The 22,529-nt window shown below is 41.8% G+C and overlaps 1 protein-coding gene across 1 annotated transcript in view; it reads left to right on the forward strand.

The window, feature by feature from the left end:
* Window positions 1-22,529, forward strand: part of PRMT8 (protein arginine methyltransferase 8) — an 889,949-nt gene that overhangs the window by 806,276 nt on the left and 61,144 nt on the right. The window contains exon 9 of the mRNA XM_069628294.1: window positions 19,988-20,109. Coding sequence (XP_069484395.1) covers window positions 19,988-20,109 — 122 coding nt within the window. The remainder of the gene's footprint in view (window positions 1-19,987; window positions 20,110-22,529) is intronic.

Raw genomic sequence — 22,529 nt, forward strand, 5'->3', positions numbered from 1 at the left:
TAACACTGATGAGTAACCGCTTAGCAAATTCAGTAAATAAGCAACATGGCTGCTGAAGAACATTGATTAAATTAAGTGTTTTAAACACTGAAATTATGCAATGCAAAAACAAATGAGCATGGCATTCCAATCATTACAGACATATTTGATGAACGATCAACAGACCCCCAAATGCAAATGTGCGTATGGGCGCATACACATCTAGTACAGCATTCAAAGAAGATTTTAATGACTTTGCCAGATATGTCTGGGATGACCTCCTACTAAGGTAACGTTCTATAACAAAATAGGCTAGATATTCCTGAGGGAAGTCTAAGAAAAACATTGTCAGGATACACTAACTCAAAGTGTGTCCAAAGCGTAAATATGGGATTACTAATCTTTCCAGAAAACCTTAACCTAAGCGACAGCCATTCTTTTATACTGTCTAGTATATCCTTTGTGTTAAACATACAGTTTCAGGGATTTAGTGGCCAACTACTTCTTCTGTAGTGTCCTAGTCTCTTGTTGACAAGTTCCTATACGTGTGTATTTCTCTCCACTTGCTTGGATTGCATGTCAGGACTAGATATTCTCACCACATAATTATGTGTTCCTCCCACAGACCACTGACAAGGCCTTAAAACATTCTTCCATCAGAAAGTGTTACTTCACGCCTTTGCTTATGGTTTTTGCCTGGCTATGATATCGTCACTCACTAGCCATGGGCTAATCTTATGCAACAGTTCAACAGCTTACTCTTAATGGTTTCCAGCCATGAACCAGCCCCCTCTGTAGCAACAGGCAAAAGGGTCTTGACAAAGCATTGGTCAGGGTTACCATCCTCTTTCCCTGCCGTCTGTTCTCCAGTCTATTCCGCTTCTTCTCACAAATTAGGTCCGAGAGACTGACAGCTGAGCCCTGTGCTCTTATATATTACATTTGGTTCATTATCTGAATCCTGCTGAAGAAAAGCCCCATCGATCACCACCAAGGATACATTCTCTCTGACAGCGGCCACTTATAAAACTGCTATTACGAATGCCAAAAAAGATATCTTTAGTACAAGAATTGACAACGCCAAATCTGGCATGAAAGAGCTTTTCTCCATCCTACGAGAACTGGAATCACCCATGCCCCCCACTGATAACTGCATCAAGGAATAAACCTGGTACAAGAACATCCAGCAAGTGCTCTCTAATAATTTGGCCTCCTACAAACCAAAATTGAATTTAAAAAAGCCAGTCTCAGGTCTAAAGACCACCTCAGTGACTCACACAGCTCTCCTCTCCCCAACTGTCCAGTTTTCCACTTCTCACCCATTACAGAGGATGAAGTAATAAACATAATTGCTAGCCTAAAACCATCTAAGTGCCTAGGCGACCTATGCCCTGCCACAGTCATTAAGGATGGAGCTAGAGACCTCACCCCCCTTATCACCTCATTGACTAATGCCTCGTTCAAAAACACGGTAGTTTCAAACAACGTTAAAGAGGCTTGGGTCCTATCCCTGCTCAGAAATCCTAACCTAGACCCAAACACACCCACTAACTGTAGGCCCGTCACAACGGTCCCCTTCCTCTTAAAAATACTATATAGAGTAGCATACCTCCAAATACAACAACATTTGGAAGACAACAACCTTCTAGGACTGAGACAAACCGGCTTTAGACCCAGGCACGGGACAGAAACAGCCCTCCTGGATCTAAAAATCCAAATGGATGAAGCCAAAGACAAGGGCAACCTGGCCATTCTGCTCTTGTTGGATCTGTCTGCAGCCTTTGACCTAGTCGACCACCAAATTCTCACCAAACACCTGTCCTCGGCTGCTGCATTCTCCCAGGATGCCACCAATTGGATTCGGTCCTTCCTATCGGACAGATCAACCAGGGTCTTCCCCCCATCTGGCGGCACTGCTGCTGACCCTGTCCCAATCCAATGTGGAGTTCCCCAAGGCTCATGTATCTCCCCCACAATTTACAATGCCTCCACTAAGCTCCTCTTTCACTGCCTTGACGATCTGACCATTGCATATACCAACTATGCTGCCGACACCCAGATCCTCATTGCCCTCACAGGGAGATACAAAGAGGATGTTGCAAAGCTAAATGAGATCTACCTTGAAATCCAAGAATGGATGGCCACCCATAGCCTCTGCTTAAATGAGGACAAAACGGAACTGCTTATTGTCGGCTCACAGGCCCGTCTCAACAAATTGGACCCCAGATATCAATCCTTCACCATTGATGGCAACATTATAAAAGTGTCGAAAGAAGTAAAAACATGGGGGGTGTATCTTGACTCCACACTTTCCCTCAAAAAACAAATCAATGCCACTATCTCATCCACAACCTATACCAATAAACGTATAAATGCCTGTAAACCGTTTCTATCTACCAACAGCTACTTCACACTGGCTAGAGACCTCATATTGTCCAAGTTCAACTATTGCAACACTCTCTTCCTTGGCTCCACGAACCACAACCTAAACAGATTACAGATACTCCAAAATAATGCTCTGCGATGTGCTATCAATATTCCCCGCAAGGCCAATATCTCCACCTTCAGAAGGGAATCTCACTGGCTCCCCATCCGCGAGAGAATTAAACTACGGGCGCTGGTCATTACACACAAATGCCTATACCTGACAGCCCCACCCTACCTTTCAGACAAATTCACGAGACAGATCTCCACCAGACCAACTAGATCCCCTAACTTACACCAACTCAACATACCAAAGTTCAACCTGAAAACAGCTGGGGGAGCAAGCTTCCCTGTACTAGCAGCTAAACACTGGAATGCACTACCCATGACAATCAGAGCTGACACTTAATTCTGGTCATTTAGAGACAAAGTCAAGGAATTGCTCATAACCCAACAATAGTCAGTTCACTGCATTTAGCTACGCCCAAATGGCCCACCATCTTATTTAAGCCTTTGTCAGTCTTTATGTTAGCTGTATCATATGTATGTGATGTTGGCGGTGAACCAAACTGTAACCCGGTCCCGCAACAACCGACCATGCCACACTTTGGACCACTCTGTAACTACGTCCAGTGAACCATTCACTGTACTGTGCATTATATACATCTGCCTAATGCCTAATCCTCTAATGTATGTGCAACATTCTTTAGCCATTGTTACAAATCCTAAGTACTAGCACCCAGTTACCCTAGGGTTCAGCTGCGCTCTACAAATAAACTAACTAAACTAAACTTAACTGTAATAGGTTATTCTCCAACCTTTCTTATCTCTCTATCTGTGATTGGTTATCATATTTTCTTATGCATTCCCTTTGCAGGTGTTATCTTTGATTTACTGAGTGCTCCCAAAGATGACAAATTATTGTCCTCCTGTTTGCAATTATTACTTTTTATGGGCTAAGCGGTAGTGTTGGGGGTTTAAAAACTCAGTCCACCATTTTGAAGTCAGGCAAAAGTGGAATTTCTTTGATGCCAATATGATGTGCAATTCTTCATCTCCCTGGTGTCTCTGGGTGGTTAAGAATAAGTTCCCTACTAAGATGAGTGTCTTTCTTCTCACCTCACAGGTGAGCGCTAGAAGGCATGGTGTGCAATTACCTGTGAGCCCAGCTTCCAAGACAGTGACCATGTACTCCAAAACATCACCAAGGAAATACTGATGAGTCCATGGGATATTTATTTATTTACATGCTTTTAGAGCCAAACAGTACAGAGGTCCAATAAGTGGATGGGACAAAGGTTGAAGGATCAAGGGACTAATCACTACTGAGACTAGATGGGAAAACCTAATAACTTCCCTCACATTATGTATGAGTTTGGGCTGCAGCACAGCATCTCCCCCAGTGTCATCACACATGACGCCCTGGGGCATGTGGAGGGAGAATCCCCTTAATACAACCTCCCTGTATCTCCTTACATAACAAATAGGCAACACTCATCGCCAGATTCCATCTATGGCCACACGGAGGGTAGTTAATTGGGCATTTTCCTTGATTATGCGTTAGGGAACAATCTGCTGATAAATGTTTCCAAATTTATGGTGCTCATTTATTCTAATGAAAGAGCTTCCAAAACATTCCAATGGTCAGTAGGGGACCAATGCTTGGATATTGTCAAACATTTAAAATGTCTGGGATTTTACCTTCATCAATCCCTGACAATTCTGTTTATAAAGAAAATGTTAAGAATGAAAGCAGCACCTTTGATTTCTCAAATGAAACAGGTTCTAGACACCTATTGCAAATGTTCAATTGTTCCTTTAAGACCTTTTTACTGCATTAAGTTGGTTCCTTCTCTGATGTTTGGATTGAAAATGAATCTTCATTCCATGGAACAGTTTCTGAATGCATTGGAGAGTACAAAGTGGGAAAAGGTTTCAGGTTTTCCAAAGTGTGTTCTTAATGCATTAATCAGGCATAAACTGGGGTTGATTTCATTGGGTTGTTTGGAAGAATGGAAAAAATAGCACTATTGGCGAAAATAATGAACCCGGTCTCACCAACAATCTTTCTGGAAATTAAGAAAAATGTCATCAATATTGAGAAGGCATCCTCTCTAAAGTGTGTTGTTAATGTCATGATGGTATTCTTAAATAATGTGGATAGTGATTGGACATAATTGATTAGGAACCCATGGAAAACAAAGTCTAAACTGTACAACTGGAATTGGTGTGCCACGGTAGATGCCTTGTATCACTATCCTCAATACAAGGGCAAGACTAAACAACTTAGTGACATTTCCTTCTCAAAAGAGAAGGTGATTGTAGCTGAAATTCAAGGTAACCTCTTGTTAATGAATTAGGTACTAGGGGATAGGCCATGTACACTGAAATCTGAGAGTATATGCTGTGGCTGCAAACTTCCTTCTGCAATTGAGATGCTAAAAATCAGATGTTTTACTGTCCCTTTTTTCACAACAAAAAAAAAGATGGAAACATTTTAAAGAGACAATTGACATGGACTATATTATGGGAGAGGAATGGTATGGAATAGATTTCGATCGGCTAATAATATATCACTGATTTTGAAGTTGTGTAGTTTTTTTATGTATTTATGCATTTTTAGATGAATGAAGTTGTGTTTTAATGTAGACATTTTCTTAAATGTAAATTTTTCTTATTAATTACTGAAATAATCAGGTACTTTTATGTAAGTTATATTATGATTATTGGTTGTATCTACTGTATGGTGAAAGGTTTCTCTAAACCAATACACAATCAAAATAAAAAAAAAATTTGACTTTGTCACACATAGTTGGCTTCCTTCTTAAAGGGTACTCCAGAGCACCACCCCAATATCTTGTGTGCAACACACCTAAACAGTAAAACCATAAAAGTAACATACCAGTAAAACCATAAAAGTAACATGGCAGTAACAAGTGGGAATATGAAAAAAATCTCTCATCGGAACACTGTGGGAGAGAAAACAATGTGCATCAAAGAAAGCAGTGGACATCGTAATAGTATGCCAGAATACACGGACATCTGATACTGTGCAATGTACTAAGTAAAGAACAATGTAGCAAAACAGGTATAATTTGCCCATCACAATACTGTGACGATATGTTGCACAAGGCATGACATGCAGTAATGTACAAGGAAGAATTTGACCCTTTTGTAAAGCCTTCCAATCTTTCAAAATATTGTAATAATAGCTGGATGCCAACTGGGTTTTTGGGAACCATTGGATCTTCGGATAGCCTACGGCAACTACATGGGATAATGAGGCAGCAGTCCTGCACCACGGTCCTCCATCTTTATAAAGGGAATCTGAAGCTCAATACACATTTCCACAGTGTTCTATGTTTCATTCATATGTGTTGAAAATAGTGTGTTTTTTCGCAAGATCTCATTTTCTTTGCCCGAGTGTAAGATATAGTGTGCTTGTTTGCATCATCTTACCTCAAGGTAAATAAAAGTATACCTGGCTGTTCAGTATTATTCATGTCCACTGAAATGCATGGGTTTGGCCCAGGGAATCTGTCCATTGACCTCAAAACACCCAGAAGAACATCTTAGCATTTTGAGACATGCCATGTCCCTGCGGCCGGAGCGATGCTTCCAGATTCATTTAAAAAATAGTTCTTGTTGTTTCTGGGCATGCATATTGCTGGCAGAATGTGCTTTGGCAGAGGTGCACATGGAAATAGGCTTCTCCATTCCAAGAAAACCTTTCTTGTTTTTTTGTAATGACCTGGTGGACTGAGATGTGCTGCCCTGTTTGTACAATTTTGGCCTGGACTGAGTCTGCAAACCCCACCGCTCGAGATATGAGTTAGTGACAGGTCAGACAGGCTATGTCATCAGATCAGAACCTCAGCACCTGCCACTTTCTAGCTTTAGTAATTAACTCTGACAACAATGGATTTGCTAAAACTTTCAAGCTTAATTATCTTGGGAGCACATCAAGCGCAATTCCACCCTTCAGCAGAGATTGGCACCTGGTAAATACACGATACAGTTCAAATGAAAGTGAAGCACAACAAAGTAATACTTGATGTATACATTGAAAAATAACAAGAAGGTATAAGATAAAGCACCTAGAAAGCAAACATGATCTAATCAACATACAATTGAATATAATATGCTGGGTGCATTGAGAAGTGTATGTGGCTAGGCATGATGACATTACTAAAAAATACTAAATGGCGAGTTATTACTTTCTTTGAGTAAAACACTGACCTGTATCCAATTCTGTGGCGAGACTGTCACAAACAATATGTTACGATTCTACAAAGAGATTATTCTGTGTGAACAGAGCTATGTGTGCACTTCAGATCAGTAGCAATACCATTGCAAATCTGCAATTCTTCCAATAAAGAATCCAGGTGCTTCAGCCAGCAACTTGGTGGAGGATTCCCTGCCCGAGGCAGCCATATATGTATTTATTTTTGGACATATGCAAAGTGCCCGGCATATTGCCCAATGTACGGCAGTACTTACTTTGTGCCTCCTATGACGAATATCTGTAGGTAGAGCATCAATTGAGCTTATGCTGGAATGGTGCATGTGTCGCATGTGTGTGTTGATGGGGTTGCAGAGAAATATGGGGCATGTAGGTGGAGGAATTTGTAGGCAAGGATGAACATTAATGAATTGTATTTCCCTCTGATAGGGCAAGGCGTGCATTGGTTCATCAAAAAATATGTGCTCAGAGAGTGGCATTCCAAAGCAGATCTGCTCCTAAATATTGCAGAATCCGGGGTCTTGAAATGGAGTGTTGCTTTGGCAATTGGTTCTTTTCACCTGAATGCTATGTGAGTCTACATAACTTCTGAGCTTTAATCAAGTCTATGCAAAAATGACGAGAATACTCGTCCTTAGCACCTTAAGGGTTAAAGGTGAAAAGGGGCGTGACTGATCATTATAAGGTCAGGTGGAAAGAGGATGAGCTTTATATTTTGGAGACTTCCTAGAGCGAGAAGATGGTTGAATTCACACCTTGTTCAAAGGTATTCAATGTAACCTCCAAACTATTTGAGTGGGTTGTGAGAACGTTGTGGCTAATGATAACAGAATGTGTCAGGTTGTGTAACTGTTGAGGGCTTCTAGCACACAATTGACAGCAATATCGTTTTCAAGCAAATCAGGCATAACACATTCTCTTTTATCCAGGACTGAAGATGTATGAGAGTGCAAGGAAGGTGTTGTTGCAGTGTAGGTCTGGTTTTTGGTAGGCCTATGTTAACCTGGGCCGCACCTACATACCTGTATTACCAGACAGTACACATATGTATGTTGAAGCGAGCCATGGGGACAATGGAATCTTGTGAAATGCACACGAAGAGAGTGTTGAGAGGCAGATAATGGGCTCCAGCAAACAAAACATATAAGTTCCTTAACTGTGATTGTAACCAGCAAAGAAGGGGGGTATGGGCCATGGTCTAGAGGTGATAGAGAATTATTTGGTGGTTAACAGTTTGCGCTGCGTGCCACAGAGAAGCAAAGAAGGATGAGAAATATACATCCATCTAAACACATGATTTTTTGAACATATCCTCTGCGGTGGAAACCATGGTTGCATCATTGCTATGCTTTGAGTCAAACCTGGATTGCAAGGTGTTGGGGATTAGATAAACATTACATAAAGATTGAGTGTGTTAGCCAGAGGTTCAGCGACTTTTGCTTGAAAAGGAGATGTAGAGACCAGGAATTTCAAGTCAAGCAGGTTCCAGTAGGTCTGGGACAATCCCTTCAGAGAAACTGATATTGGTATGAAGGGTCACCACTGTTATTGTTGAAAGTCTGTTGACTTTGAAGGAGTGTGTGAGCATGCGTGGAAGGGATGAGGCTGACATGTATGATTTGCGATAAGTGGTGTGGTTCTCGATTGGCAATCCGTTTGATGAAAAAGACACACAGAAAGCGGAGTTAGTGTCAGGGGGTACTGAAGGAGTGGAAGTAGGTCATTGAGCCGAGGAGTCTGCTTTTTCCACACTTGGGGCTACACAACACAAAGCTTTATGGACCATCACGACAATGGTGGGGAATAGATGTTTTTCCCTAAGATTTCAAAATTGGATAATACTTTAAATACTCATTGGGGCAGACTTTTATAGTAGTACAGCATTGCGTGTTTTCTTATCAAGATTAATGACTTGATGGTTGTGGCTCAGGACACTTTCTAAAGCCATTTCAATCCCAGATTTCTCTATACTTCCTCAATTTTCTTTGGTTCAGCAAAGTTCTTGGTTGAGAAGGACTACGTGTTGGGAGAACAAGGAAAACTTGATTGATGCTGTACGGAACCATTTTTAAAAGGCGGCATTGAATATAAGGTCCAACATTTGGTGCCGGCAAGGGAATCTAGAAGTTGAGAGGAGTGGTTGATGGAATCCTTCTGCCCAAGTCTATTTTGCCAGTGTTTTTGTTTTTTTAACTGGCCTCTATACCTATAGTGGAAACCAATTAGGGCCCCATTACAAGCTAAGTAATGAGCTTGTAATGCTTTGTGCTGGAGTTAAACCCTCCACCCCAACGCCAATCTCTTAGTTCAGCGGTGCAGGAATGCGACGGAAACAGAATTAAAGCCACATTCGCACCAAATTTTCCCACACCGCCGACCTTGTAATAAGGCCCTTAGAGCCTTAGGATTAGAAACTACTGGCTCTCTGTGTTTCTGTGAAATGGGAATACCCGCTTCAAGTTACGGCTTCTCCCAAGTACTGTGAGGGACCCTCAATCCAAAGGTGGCATATAATGTGTGTCTGAAACCTGATTTATTTAAAAGTGCATCTCCAGCCCTGACACACACTGTCACGGATGAGGAAACCAATTGTTCCCCTGAGCTGCATTGCTCTTTATGACATTTGCTTTCAGGAGCAACACATGAAAGACCCATGAGTCTGTGCTTGGCCACACAGTAGACCATGAATCTTAGAGTTAAAACCTGTACACTAACATCTCATAAGGGCAATAAGCTACACATTCCATTCTCAAAATATCATGGGATTTGGATTGAATTGGGTGTCAAATGAATCCTTTTTTCTTATTTATTTAAAAATTGTAGAAACCGGTTCCCCTGGCGCTCGGAAGCAGCAAAGTACGTACTATACATACAACCAACAAAAACAAATGATTCAAAATTGCATAGTAACAGAATACATTGAAGATGAAAATGACAACAATGCAATGTAATAGAGAAGCAGGGACATTTAAGAATATGCAAGTTAAAATATATAAGTCTTAATGGCCTTCCTAAACTTAAAAAGAGTTGGAAGGAGCTAAATAGAGGGGCAAAGAGAAATCTAAGCAAGGGGGGACTGCAGAGGAAGATTAAACTGCAAAACGCAAGCACTCCTTGTATGCTATGATCTACTGTAAATGGAAAACATCTCAGCAGGTTAGCGTGGCTTGGTCCAGAATCACTGCCCTATAAGTGATGTAGCAGGTCATAAAAAGTGCACAAGAGAGAGACCGAGAAGCCAGGGAAGCTAGATAAGCAGAAGACATTTGCAAATGCGGACAGCAGAATACAACAGTGTCAACATAGGGCCCCAGGTGGAAGTAGAAGGGCCCAAGAAAACAGCTTTCCCGGCGTGTAGTCAGGAAAGAACTAAGGCCTGGACAGCGGTCCTGATGTCTCCGTGGGGAGTAATAGTTTTACTCTTATGAAGAAAAGACAACTGAATGAAACACGATTGTGAAAGGTTTGTTATTTAATGTTCAGATTAGAATCAGGAATAAAAAACATGTAACTAAGGACATCAGGTTGGGTGGCACTGAGAGTGGTGAGTGGAGAAAGCCCCCACACCCTTTGAGCAGGTGAAGAGAAGGGAGAAGATACCAAGAATACTCAATCTTAGAAGGGATTAGCTGAATAAATATTAATGACATTCAATCCACCGACATAGCCCCTACAGTGGACAATGTCAAACACAGAGGACACCCTAACATAGACCTGGGTGTCATGCGACTACTTGTGTACTTGGCTGCCCATTCCTGGCACCAGATCTCCCAGAGGGTACCTATAGGTGTTAAACCTTTACAGTACAGTGGGTACTTTAGCATAGCTTGAAAAGAAGAAAGAGTCTGAATATCTTTTTCGATTAATGTGTGTGTGTATCTGCGAATATGAATATGTAACTTGAGATTTTATTGTCAATAGATAATTCGATTGTATTGTATGTGTATTGCTGTTTTTCAATATTTAATAAGTATTTTATTGATTGAATACTTATGATTGTAAAAGGTATGTTATGAACTGTGTACACTGAAATAAATAGGCGATAAACAACATCAGTGATAAGCTCAATCCTTGAAGGACAGCTCAACACATAGACAGGGGGGTCTGCACTGGCAGAGCAAACCTGCATACACTGCATCCAAACGCGCAGAAAGGAGGCAAACCACGGCACAATAGAGCCTCACATGCCTATGCGGGATGCAAAATGTTGCTCAACACCTCATGGATGCCAGTATCAAACATATATAAGAGAACACAAAGGCAGGGCCTTGTGGAATCTAGCATGCACCTGGCATTATCAAATACGTGAAGGATAGCCACCTCTGTTTACATCAGGGATGGAAGCCAGATTGCTTATGGTAAAGCAGTGAAAGGACAACAGTAGGCATAATCGAGGGAGGCGAGCACAAACTTTCTTCAGTAAATCAAGTACCTGACCACTTTTAAGAGAATCAGGAAAAACCGAATGGCTAAAAGAAGCATTCGCTATCGCGACCCAAAAGGATGACATAACCAAGGGAATAGTTGTAATTAGGTAAGCCGGAAAAAGACCATCAGAATAAGCAGTGCCCTTCAGGGATTAACTATTACTAACAAAGTTAGGTTACGACACAAGGAAACAGGTGTCCCTGTTGCGAGACGCTAGGCAGAGAATAGGCTTGAATGTAATAATGTTTAATCCAATGCATAGTTGAACTGGGTCAATTCTATCAATTAAATATGAACTAAAGCCATTGGTCTGAGTCATCGAAAAGGTTGGTGTTTAGGATGGGTAAGAAATGACACAGTATTAAGTTATACAGCTCGAATGGTCAGTTTACTGCATTGCTGATTTGAATCTGTGGATAAGCAGAGGTAGCCTTGGTTATGTGCAATTCATAAGTAGTATGAAGCAGGATAAGAACACATTCGAATTTTCTTTTACAAAGTTTAAAGTTGTTTGCTCAAATTCAGCTAAACTTGTTTTTTTAAAGTATACAAGTACGTCCATTGAACTGAGCTGGCAGATGTTTAACACCTCTAAACTAGGCTGCAGGGCCTGGCCTAGGACTGTCTGCCTCTGTGCAAGCCTACCAGATGGTCTCCCCTTTAAAGATTGGAGGGGTAATATTTTCACTGGGAGAGTCTCTTCCCACAGACAGTAGGTCTACTGCACTTTAGGTTATGGTTGGAAATGTAAGAAGGACCTCCAAGCAAAGGATGCAGTCACAGTGCAGTAAAAGGAGAATGTATATGAAGTGAGGGTTAGATGGGATTGGTCACTGTCCCTAGTCTTGGAATTTCCACAAGAGGGTTCAAGAAATCCCTTTAGGTGGCAATTATTTTATAGCATTCCTCTATGCGGGACTGTGATGAAAAATATTCAACGATCATCTGACCTGAAGGAAGGTTTTCCTGCCTTGGAAGCAGCATTGCCTGGAACAAGAGGATTCTGAAAATGCCACCCTCTTTTGCCCCCAAACTAGTTATAAAAGAAGTAGAAGCCAAACTACCCAATTTATTCCTAGTGAAAGTGTGATAAGACCTGTCTGTGGGACCTGCCTGCCTTCCTGTGGAAACTGTTTTCCAAAACGTATCTTTGGTGGTTGTAGGCGTTTCAAGGGACAAGTTGATCCAGAACCAGACAGAATGTTCTGGGAATCCCCAGGGCCTGAGGCAGTGCTTGGAAGTGAACTGAAGGAGCTATATAGACCTGTTTTGGTTGACCACGAAACGTCATCAGGATCCACAGAAGCCCATGAGCCTGTGTGAGAAGGAGGCAATCACACTGGGCAGACTTGATTGCTTAAATGCATCAACATTTGTGAACTCGCAGGATTGGTTGAGAATGAGGGCCGTTAACATATACCGGACGTTTAGGGCCCTATCAAGGCTACAGTCGACCCAAAGTACCTCCATCTTCTCTGTGTTGGGATATGATTTCTTTAACTTCCTTCCGGGTGAACAGGGGAATCCCAAGGGCAATATCCTACACTGTAGGATTCTAAACTAGCTACTGCCCTGCTTTCTCCCGTTCCTTTTTCCAGTTTAGGACCTGGCCATGTTTTTATGTTTTCTTTCCATGGGCACCTCTGAAGGGCAATCTCTCCAACTCATAAAACATGTTTACCATTAAAAAAAATTAAGACAGAAGGTAACTTTTCCTACCAGATCCTTTTACCTGACCGTGGGTGGTTGTGGGTTGACACTTTTTGGCCTAGACCCTGGTCTGCAGAACCAGGCAGACTCTTTCTTCTCATTTTTTAAGTTCACTAATGAATACCATTGCACTCCATGAGTTTCCCATTTGCATTAATTGGAAAAAATGTTAAACCATGTTCTTGGATTTCCGTGGTGGGTCGCTACAAATATTTGGTTGCAATCAAATCATTAAACTGGCCTGTTTTTTTCATGCAAAACACAGCTTAGGTGTGGTAAGAAATGCAAGTTGTTTGAAGAGGAACAACGCTTTCCTTAAAGGCCCACACAGTCAAAGGCATGGATACCCACACGACAACCACCAGTCAGTGTCTGCCTTGACCTCCACTCTCGCCCGGTCTGCTCAGTGCTGTGTGCGGTATATGCATACACTTCAAGGGCAATATGACAGAAGCTTAGTGCAAGTGCAATTGTGCATGGTGTTAGCACTGGGGCAAAATCAATCTATCCCAGTACAAAAACAATATGCCAGATTACAGAAATTTAGCACTGCTGCAAGTGCAATTTTTCGCAGTCTTAGCACTACGGTAATAATTGCACTAGTTCAAATAAAAAAAGACTCTCAATGCATTTTTGCACTAGGGCACATTTTCCCTAGTGCTGTTTCTGTAATCTGGTTCCAGATGCGTGTGTCATGCGCGCAGCACTACTATGCACCGTCTCTAGAAGCACACCGCCGGTAACTGTGCACCAGGAGCAGTGTCATCCACCCTGTTCCCGTCGCTCCATACATTACATCACATCATGTGCAACCTAATGTCCTAGGCACTTAACAATAAGCAAAGCTGCTAGCAACCAGCACATTACCCAGAACGGTACTCAAAGTCCCAGAGCATGGTCAACAAATGCACACACCTCTGCAAGAGGGAAGCATGCTTAATACGGCTGTACCCTCTCGCAGGGGCTACTGGGAAAGGCTTCCCTCTGAAAGTGAGGTTAACCTGCTGAGTGTCTGAATTTTTGGAAAATAATGTTCTTAAACCATTTGCTCCTGAATCGCTAATGAAGATGTAATCGAAAAAAATGTAAAGTCTGTTTGAAATGCATGACATATAAAAAATGTAATATTACCTATTCTGGTCATTAAGAACACGAGGTACATTTTCACGCCTTCAAATCTTTCCTACTTCATTTAGAAACAAAAAAAGCACTTACATTTTGTTTTTGAATGTTCTGTGCAGATCCAAATATCTTTGATTTTATAGAGTTGTGTGCTGGTATTTAATGCTGCTATCATCCAAACCTTTCGACTGCTAAAATACCTGGGTGTCAGTCACATAGTGTATGCTTAGTTTTAATTCTCAGTGTATTCACGTCTGGGTACACTACCCAGATAATCTACTGTCCCAATGGACAACTCATAAGGCTTCATAATGAGTATCTTGGTAACTGTGAAAACAAGTGGTATTTTAAAATCCTCCTTTTTAAAAAACAAAATATGGATACTGATTCCATATTTATTACATGTGGTAAACAGAAAATAGAGCATGTGGTCAGTTACCCATAACGCTTATATGGGGGCGTTGCTGGGGGGGGCTAAGAGGGCTATAGCCCCTGATCTTTTGGTTGTAGCCCTGGATAGAATCTCAGGAGCTACAGCCAAAAGACTAGCTAGCCCCCAGTCCCAACAGTTCCGACATCAGAGTAGCCCCCGGTTTTTTCCAGACCTAGCAACTCCCCTGTGTGGCCTGATCATGACTGCCCTCATTTCTGAATGCCATAAAGTCTACCACTAGCTTGCAAGAGTTAGCCTCAAGATTTCCTCTATGACCCACACAGACCTATGCTGAGTGGGGCAGTACTAGAGTTCCATGGCAGCGAGGTGGTGGGATTATTCTATCTGGGGGGTTTGGCGGAGCAAGAAGCCTCTCAGAGGAAACCAGCAGTGATATTAGATGAGATGCTTGCCAGCACGGCCATTATTCCGGCAGGATCATCATAGGTTTTCCTAATGACCATGAAAGGTACTCTGGGGAATATCCAGCATGTCAAGAAAGGGGAGGCAAACTAAGGAAAAATTACAGATGGGTTCCAGAGCGGATCGGAAGCGCATATGGTACGGCCAATGTGTGATCAATGAACAAGCAACAACTAAAGAGTCATCTTCTTGGGCTCAATGAAATTCATGCGGCTGGCTTCGACAATATATGCCAGCATTGCCATGGTGAAACATATTTTCATCATAGTTGTGCACACCACCGATCAGGACACCTTTCAGTGCATCGTAAGACAGAATGAGATGGAATTTATAATGGTGACTCTAAAAATAACACGATGCACCATGATATCCCACTCAATACATGTAAAATGGACCCGCTGATTTCGCACCTAAAAAGTTCAGCTTTGGTTCAGAGACAGTTTTCACTTCTCCGGCCTGCATGTGAGGGATCCATGGGTACGAGGATCAGAGGCCTGTGTTTGCACAACGCGGGGCTCGGCCCTGGGCGGACATTGTGATTGTGGTGCAGAGTTAGGCACACATGCTCATTCTGCTGCCAGCATGGGCACAGTAGATTAATACATAGTGGAAGTTGGGGAGCAGCAGTGGTCTTCCCCATGAAAAGGACAAGGATCGATCTTGACAAAGTGAGAAAGAGGGCACACGGGGTCTCCATTATAGAAATAATCATTAGTGTTAGTCATTTTGGGGTGCGCTAGTTTTTGAAACTATTTTCAGGTTAGCGCTTATGAGTTAACTATTTGAACCTGAACGCATCAATATGCAAGTGTTACCACCCTTTTATTCTCACTGCACAAGTAAGTAGTTCATGAGGCTTGTTGAGAATATTTTACAGCGCTGATCTCCTTTCATGCTGTTTGTGGCCAAACCAAACCATGAAGCCTACCTCAGAAATAGGTTTCTGCATTTCCTCTGTGAGTCACATTTTTATGATGCTGGTGACCAAAAATCCATGAAACACAAAGGTTTTTTTTGTATTTGATGACCTCTAAAAAAGTCAAATTTACATTCCTACCGTGTATTCATAATACATATTAGCACTCAATCACGGTCTATGGAGAAGAATTCATGTTGTACCTATTACATATGTATATTTAGTACACCATATACCTTTAACAACACTTGCTGGGGGCCGTCACTCTACAGAGAGATATGGGACCCCCAGTCTAGAGGAAAAAATATAAATAACGGTAACTAATTCCGCTTCGTACAAAGAGAAAATACATTTATTAAAAATCAGACTTAGTGTTTTAACAACAATAATTCATAAGAACAAATTTAGAAAAATTGTAGGAAAAAATGGGGCATTTGACATTAGATAATGCCCGGTACTAGATTTTTTTAGGGCTTTCTATGCAGCACGTTGTATATTGTTTAATTTTAATTAAACAACGTAATGCTAGCACCTTTACCAACAGCCGCTGCAAAGTAACCAGAGCAGCCGACCCGGATAGTGCTCATACACGCGAGGATCGAAGGAAAGCAATAAAATAGCCGCTTGGCGAGGCGATCCAACGGCGCCTACTAAATACCCCCCTTTTTCATCGTGCACACGAGAAGCAACGAGCAATATAAGAACTGGAGTAAGAACACACATCTGGAAAAAGCCTTTCCATTGGGGAGCCAACATCCCTTCTTTTGAAACTATATGTCCTGAAGAAGATGACCTAAACAAGTGTGGTTATGAAACCGGTCGACCTTATTAAAGTATGAGCTGGACTCATGCTTTCTTATGATCTATGTCACAAAACAACTCGACATAATCAATGAGAATTTAATGTGACCTGAAGTATAGGTCTGTTTTATTGTGTTTATATGCAAGGACCTTATTGGTTAGGATCCTTAGGTGTGTTAGATCAGCAAGAGGTGTCAGATCTTTATAGGTGCTAGCATTACGTTGTTTAATTAAAATTAAACAATATACAACGTGCTGCATAGAAAGCCCTAAAAAAATCTAGTACCGGGCATTATCTAATGTAAAATGCCCCATTTTTTCCTACAATTTTTCTAAATTTGTTCTTATGAATTATTGTTGTTAAAACACTAAGTCTGATTTTTAATAAATGTATTTTCTCTTTGTACGAAGCGGAATTAGTTACCGTTATTTATATTTTTTCCTCTAGACTGGGGGTCCCATATCTCTCTGTAGAGTGACGGCCCCCAGCAAGTGTTGTTAAAGGTATATGGTGTACTAAATATACATATGTAATAGGTACAACATGAATTCTTCTCCATAGACCGTGATTGAGTGCTAATATGACCAAAAATCCATGCCATTGTTGCCACTGTATAATACATTTTCATGATGCTACTGCCCAAAAAAAACGAAGGCCTGTTTCAAGAATGTACGTACGTGCTTGCCCTATTCTTGGTGCCTGTGCCCAGGGCAAATCATGTGGTCTGACTCAGTGTATGCCCAGTGCTGCTCTCCGCATTCATGCTACTGGCTCCCAAATCAACTCCTGCTCCCGGTCTCAAAAATATAAGCCCATGCTAAGCCTGCCTTCGAAGCTGCTGTGCCCTAATGACATCATGCATTCGACTTCGACAATATGTCCTTGCGCTGCCCCCTCATGCTTCTAATGCCCAAGCCAACAAAATGTTTCAAAAATATCTTTGCTGCCCTTATTTCTACCTTATGCCTCCCTGTGCCCACAAACTTGCACAACTGTGCCACAACAACAGCCTCACACAAACCTTTAACAAGCAAAACATGTGCCTGTTTTCTTACCACTCCCATGACACATTGTACATCCAGAGATCCTGTCTCTGAGGATGCCCTAGAAGGTGATGGGGGGATCACCTTTGGAGCCCCAGCATCAGGTCTTCTGCCCATGCTCAGGCTCCACCCCAGAAGCCACCGGGGCAGAGGCACCTGCAGGCTATCGGAGGCCCAGTCACAGTCAGTACTACCATTTGCATCACTGGATTGTAAATAAGAGATGCTACTATTAGCCCACTTAATGGTTGTAATATTATCACTGCATAAGGAATTCACTGCTGAATTCTACCACACACACACATATATGTCCCACAAAGCTCTCTTGAGGTCGATGGATATGTGTTAATGGCCCCCGTTAATTCGGATGCGCAATAATGATCTGCATGCAAAGTAACATCTCAATATGAACTTTGTAAATCTTTCCAAAGCCGGTGGAAAAACCACTCACACTTTTCTTGCCTAACACCGCTACTTCATTCGTGCTGTTGTTGCTCAAAATTATGTGAAAAACAAGCTCTACAATAATTTTTCCGTAAATTCTTGTGATTTTAGGGCATGTCATTTTGCATTCCTGTACCCATTATAAATGCTGGACTCGAAGTACCAGAATGCAACATGATATGAGCCTTATAGCCAGAAATGGGTCAATATTTTGCACTGGACACCTTGAGTTTTCTGTGAACTGCCCCACAACCCTTACTAAGTTCAAGACTTCAGCACAGCACACCCCACAAGAGCCTTCCTGAGAAACCTGTCAGATTGAAGTAACTGTTAGACCAAGGCCTACCGTGTACATTTGCTGATCAAACAATCAGTAGTTCTGTGGGCGGAGACCCTGAGAAGGCCACCAGCACGCTGTTCACAGTAACTCTTGAAACCACGAATTTAACTGCAGTCCATCAGAAGGGCATTGCTGATAGCAAAGACACTGCCACAAAACATCAAGCCCGCAGGGGGCCGGCCGCAGCAGGACACGTTCTACCACCTACAGGGCCATCCTGAGGTCGGGTGTAGAGTTCCACTACTTTTTGCAACAATTGTCACCATTACGGAAATGTTGTTTGTGCAGTTAAAGCACACTTCTCCACTTTAACAGCCAGTAGCAGTTACAGCTAAACTGAAATATGTTTCAACTCAACTGGCCGTCAAGCAGCATGACTGCAACCCTTGTCAAATGTGTTGCACGCTGCACCCTGCCCGGGTGTCGCAGTCCCACTGCTTACTTTGGTACACTTCTACCACTGCTATGGCACAGCCAAACTGTGCCCACAATGCCCTCTTTCCTTTCACTGTGAAGTCTGTCTGTGTAATGCACCCCCCCCTTGGCATGTGGTCGGAACGTGCTGTAGAAACCCGAGGTTGGCACTCCACCATCACAGCTCCTTCGGCTGAGCAGCCGGAGCTGTAGACATACTAGAAACGTGTTCATGTTCCCTTGCTCCATTACTGTTTGTATTCCCTTTGACATAATGCTCTTCGGCCATAACAAACTGGGAATGATGGCTGACTATCTTTATAGATGGCCCTCACCACAAATGTGCAGTGACTACCTACCATTCAGATTTAACCTTTGGCACACGCGTGATGTATTAGTAAAAAGAAAACTGATAACCAGTGAACAAAACTATTGTAGATGGTGCAAATTAATAGATCAGAAAGAAACATTGCGGCACTGTCTAATTGAATGTCCGGATCTAACAGATTTGAGAAAAGAAGTATTTTTCAAGAGTCTCTATGTTTTTACCCCCCCATGAATCAAATACAAGCGTGGTACTGGCTTTTTACCAACAAGACACTCACAGTCCGTATCGCAATTGTACAGTATCTTAATGCACTGTTTAAATCTGTCTAACAAATCATGTTCCTTTCATTTATTATAACTGTATTTTAATGTTATATATTTGATTGTCTTTTTATATTCTTAATGTTACGAATTTTGACTTGTTGATATATTTCATTTACTTTGCCATCAAGAATATGTATATGTAAAGAAAAGTGTGATATATATGGAACAAGTTGTTAAATATTCAAGTAATCATGATCTGACTTTTATATGTTTTGAAAGGTTTAATATTTTGAACCAACCAAAATAAAAAAAAATAAAAACAAAAAAAAATGTATTCCATTATGTTTGCAGTACATTCGTTTACTGCCTTTACTGTCACTTTTCTTTCTACAATGTTCAACTATACAAATGATTGCTGTCTATGTTTAAAAACCCCAGTCTCTCTTGTGCACCCATGTATACTCCCAAGGCGTAGGTGTTGATGTATCAGGGTATTTTTCATTCTATAAAGTTTAAAAGAACTTTATTGAAACATCTTTTCCAACTAATCATGAAAGGGCCTTATAAATGCAACCAATAACATATCAAATGATCTTATAAACACTGTTGTGCCTTGCATTTCTATCACGGTCATAAAACATGTTGTTTCTGCATTTCCTCCTTATTCCCTTCCAGCTCCTGATGCCCCTTACACGCATTGGAAGCAAACCGTGTTCTACCTGGAGGACTACCTGACTGTGCGGAGAGGAGAAGAACTTTATGGGACCATGTCCATGAAACCCAACTCAAGCAATATTGTAAGCTCGTGCATTGGTTATCCCTTATTAGCATCCCAGTGGTGACGTTGGCAGACCTATGGCCCGACCAGGGAGCTCAGAGTGCGGGTCTTACCTCCTGGTATTGGCCTGCATATCCATTCCCTGATGACGCCACGTTTCCTCCTTTGCAATTCACAGCCCCCATCACACTCCGCCTGTCCGCTCCCTCAAACTGGTCCCCTAGCCAACTCTCCTACCTCTTCACGGTCCCCAGCCCTTTCCCTCTCCAACTGCTGGGCTTCAGCAACCAGGCTGACAGACGCCCATTCCAATGAAATCCATAGCAATGTAAAGGGGGCTAGGAGCAATTCCTTTCTCTTGCTTTCCTCAGTGGCTATATTTAAAAATATGTTTGTGAAATGGTAAAAACTTAAAACATGTGTAACTTTTTGCACCCTAGAAAACATGCCTCGGGTACTAACAGCTGTAAGCTTTCATATAGGTGGCTTTGACGGAAGACATTTGCACCAGGGCCCTTGTTAAGGCCAAGCATACTTGAGGCCCAGGGCCAGTACCTGGCTCCTAGGAGATTATTGCATATCTCACAGAGCTACCATGCCATTGCTACCAGGTTTAAGGGTTGCAATTGCTCTTTTAGTCAAAATAAACCTACACGAAGGTATTAAAATGTAGACCATACTTAATGTATTCATCCTACCGAGAAAAATATGCCAGAAAAACAACAGTAGAATAATATGAGCCTCATTATTGGTTCAGATTGCCAAATACCACCTGTTTTATCTCCCTCTCCATTAAGAATTCAAATGGGTTCTTATATTGGACTTCATATCGTATTCCAGCCTCTAAGTGCGGGACTGAGAATCGAACCTGTGCTGCTCAGTGTAGTTTTGTTTCCAACTGAGGATTGCCCCTGAGCTAGCCTTATAGATGCTAGATGAATGCTTCTATTGGTTTAAATATCCCCGAATTACCGGGTGGTTGTCCATACTGAACATCTGCTAAATGTGTAACATGCGCAGGTGAAAAAGTAGCCCACGCCGACGACCATCCTCTGACCATCTTTGCAATGCATAAATGGCTCAGAATAGAGCCTTTTCTGCATTCAAAAATGTGTACAGAACTTGTATGGTGGTCCACGACTGTATGTTAGCCATTTCACCCTCAAATTGAGGGTGGAAATGGATAGGAAAAAACATATAGAAATAGTTATTTGTGGAATCCTACCAGAAGCATTCCGGCAATACCACTATGGTTATCACTGGAGCAGGGGAAAAGCTGTATTACCACTATGGTTATCACTGGAGCAGGGGAAAAGCTGTAATACCACTATGGTTATCACTGGAGCAGGGGAAAAGCTGTATTACCACTATGGTTATCACTGGAGCAGGGGAAAAGCTGTAATACCACTATGGTTATCACTGGAGCAGGGGAAAAGCTGTAATACCACTATGGTTATCACTGGAGCAGGGGAAAAGCTGTAATACCACTATGGTTATCACTGGAGCAGGGGAAAAGCTGTATTTGGGCAGGCTTTCAGAAATACCACTGACAGTAGTAGTTTTTACCACTGGCGGTATCGCTGCATAAAACACTGCTCTGACTGTAATTAGGCCCCAAGTCTCATCGAGAACTCCAATGGGACATGTATCCAAATTAGATTCTGAACCCCTTGTTATTTAAGAAATACCATTGGCCGTACATTACCACTCTACCCACGCAACCACTTTCATATTCAGTAATCCGGATGGTATTTGAATTATGGAATAAATGCCGCCGACCATAACATAAAGACATTTCTGCGGCAGACATGGTGACCCTGTAGAACGAACTGCAATGACATCATTAATTTATTGCACTCAGATGGCACCGTCTTTTTTTTTATCATTTAATATTCTGGCAAATAATACAGTTCAAAAAAACTTTCAAATTAGTGTAAAAAAAAAACATATTTGTATTTCTTAAGAAAATAATTCATAGATTACAAAATGAATACACCCATCAATGCAAGATGTATGTAACAAAAAGCATGGCATGCATCCGTTTGCTGCCCTGCGTTATTACCGTCTTCACACTGCTGATTAAGTTGTACTTCTTTTAGAGCAGCCTATAGTTGATCTTATGTTTGCTTGTAATTTCAACCATCCTTGGGTGTTAGCTTGCTCTATAGCAGAGAACGTCTGTGGTCGTGCATCCAGTGCCAATGTCAATGCATGGATCAACAGCATCAACCTTTGCACTGCGGATTCTGCAATCAGGCAGTGCTTTCCCTTCTGCAGTAAGTGTTCAGCGCCTCGATGCCCTTGGGCTGCCAGTGCGCTTTATAAATGCAAATAAATAAATAAAGTGTTAGTGTTTTTTTACTCTCACCAGCACTTATTGCCAATCAGAGTAGGCAATTTTCAAAGAGCCCTTTCTATAAGCTGGTAAGATAGCCCAGC

This window comes from Ambystoma mexicanum, chromosome 12, assembly GCF_040938575.1.
Source record: "Ambystoma mexicanum isolate Mex_15411 chromosome 12, UKY_AmexF1_1, whole genome shotgun sequence".
NCBI lineage: Eukaryota > Metazoa > Chordata > Amphibia > Caudata > Ambystomatidae > Ambystoma > Ambystoma mexicanum.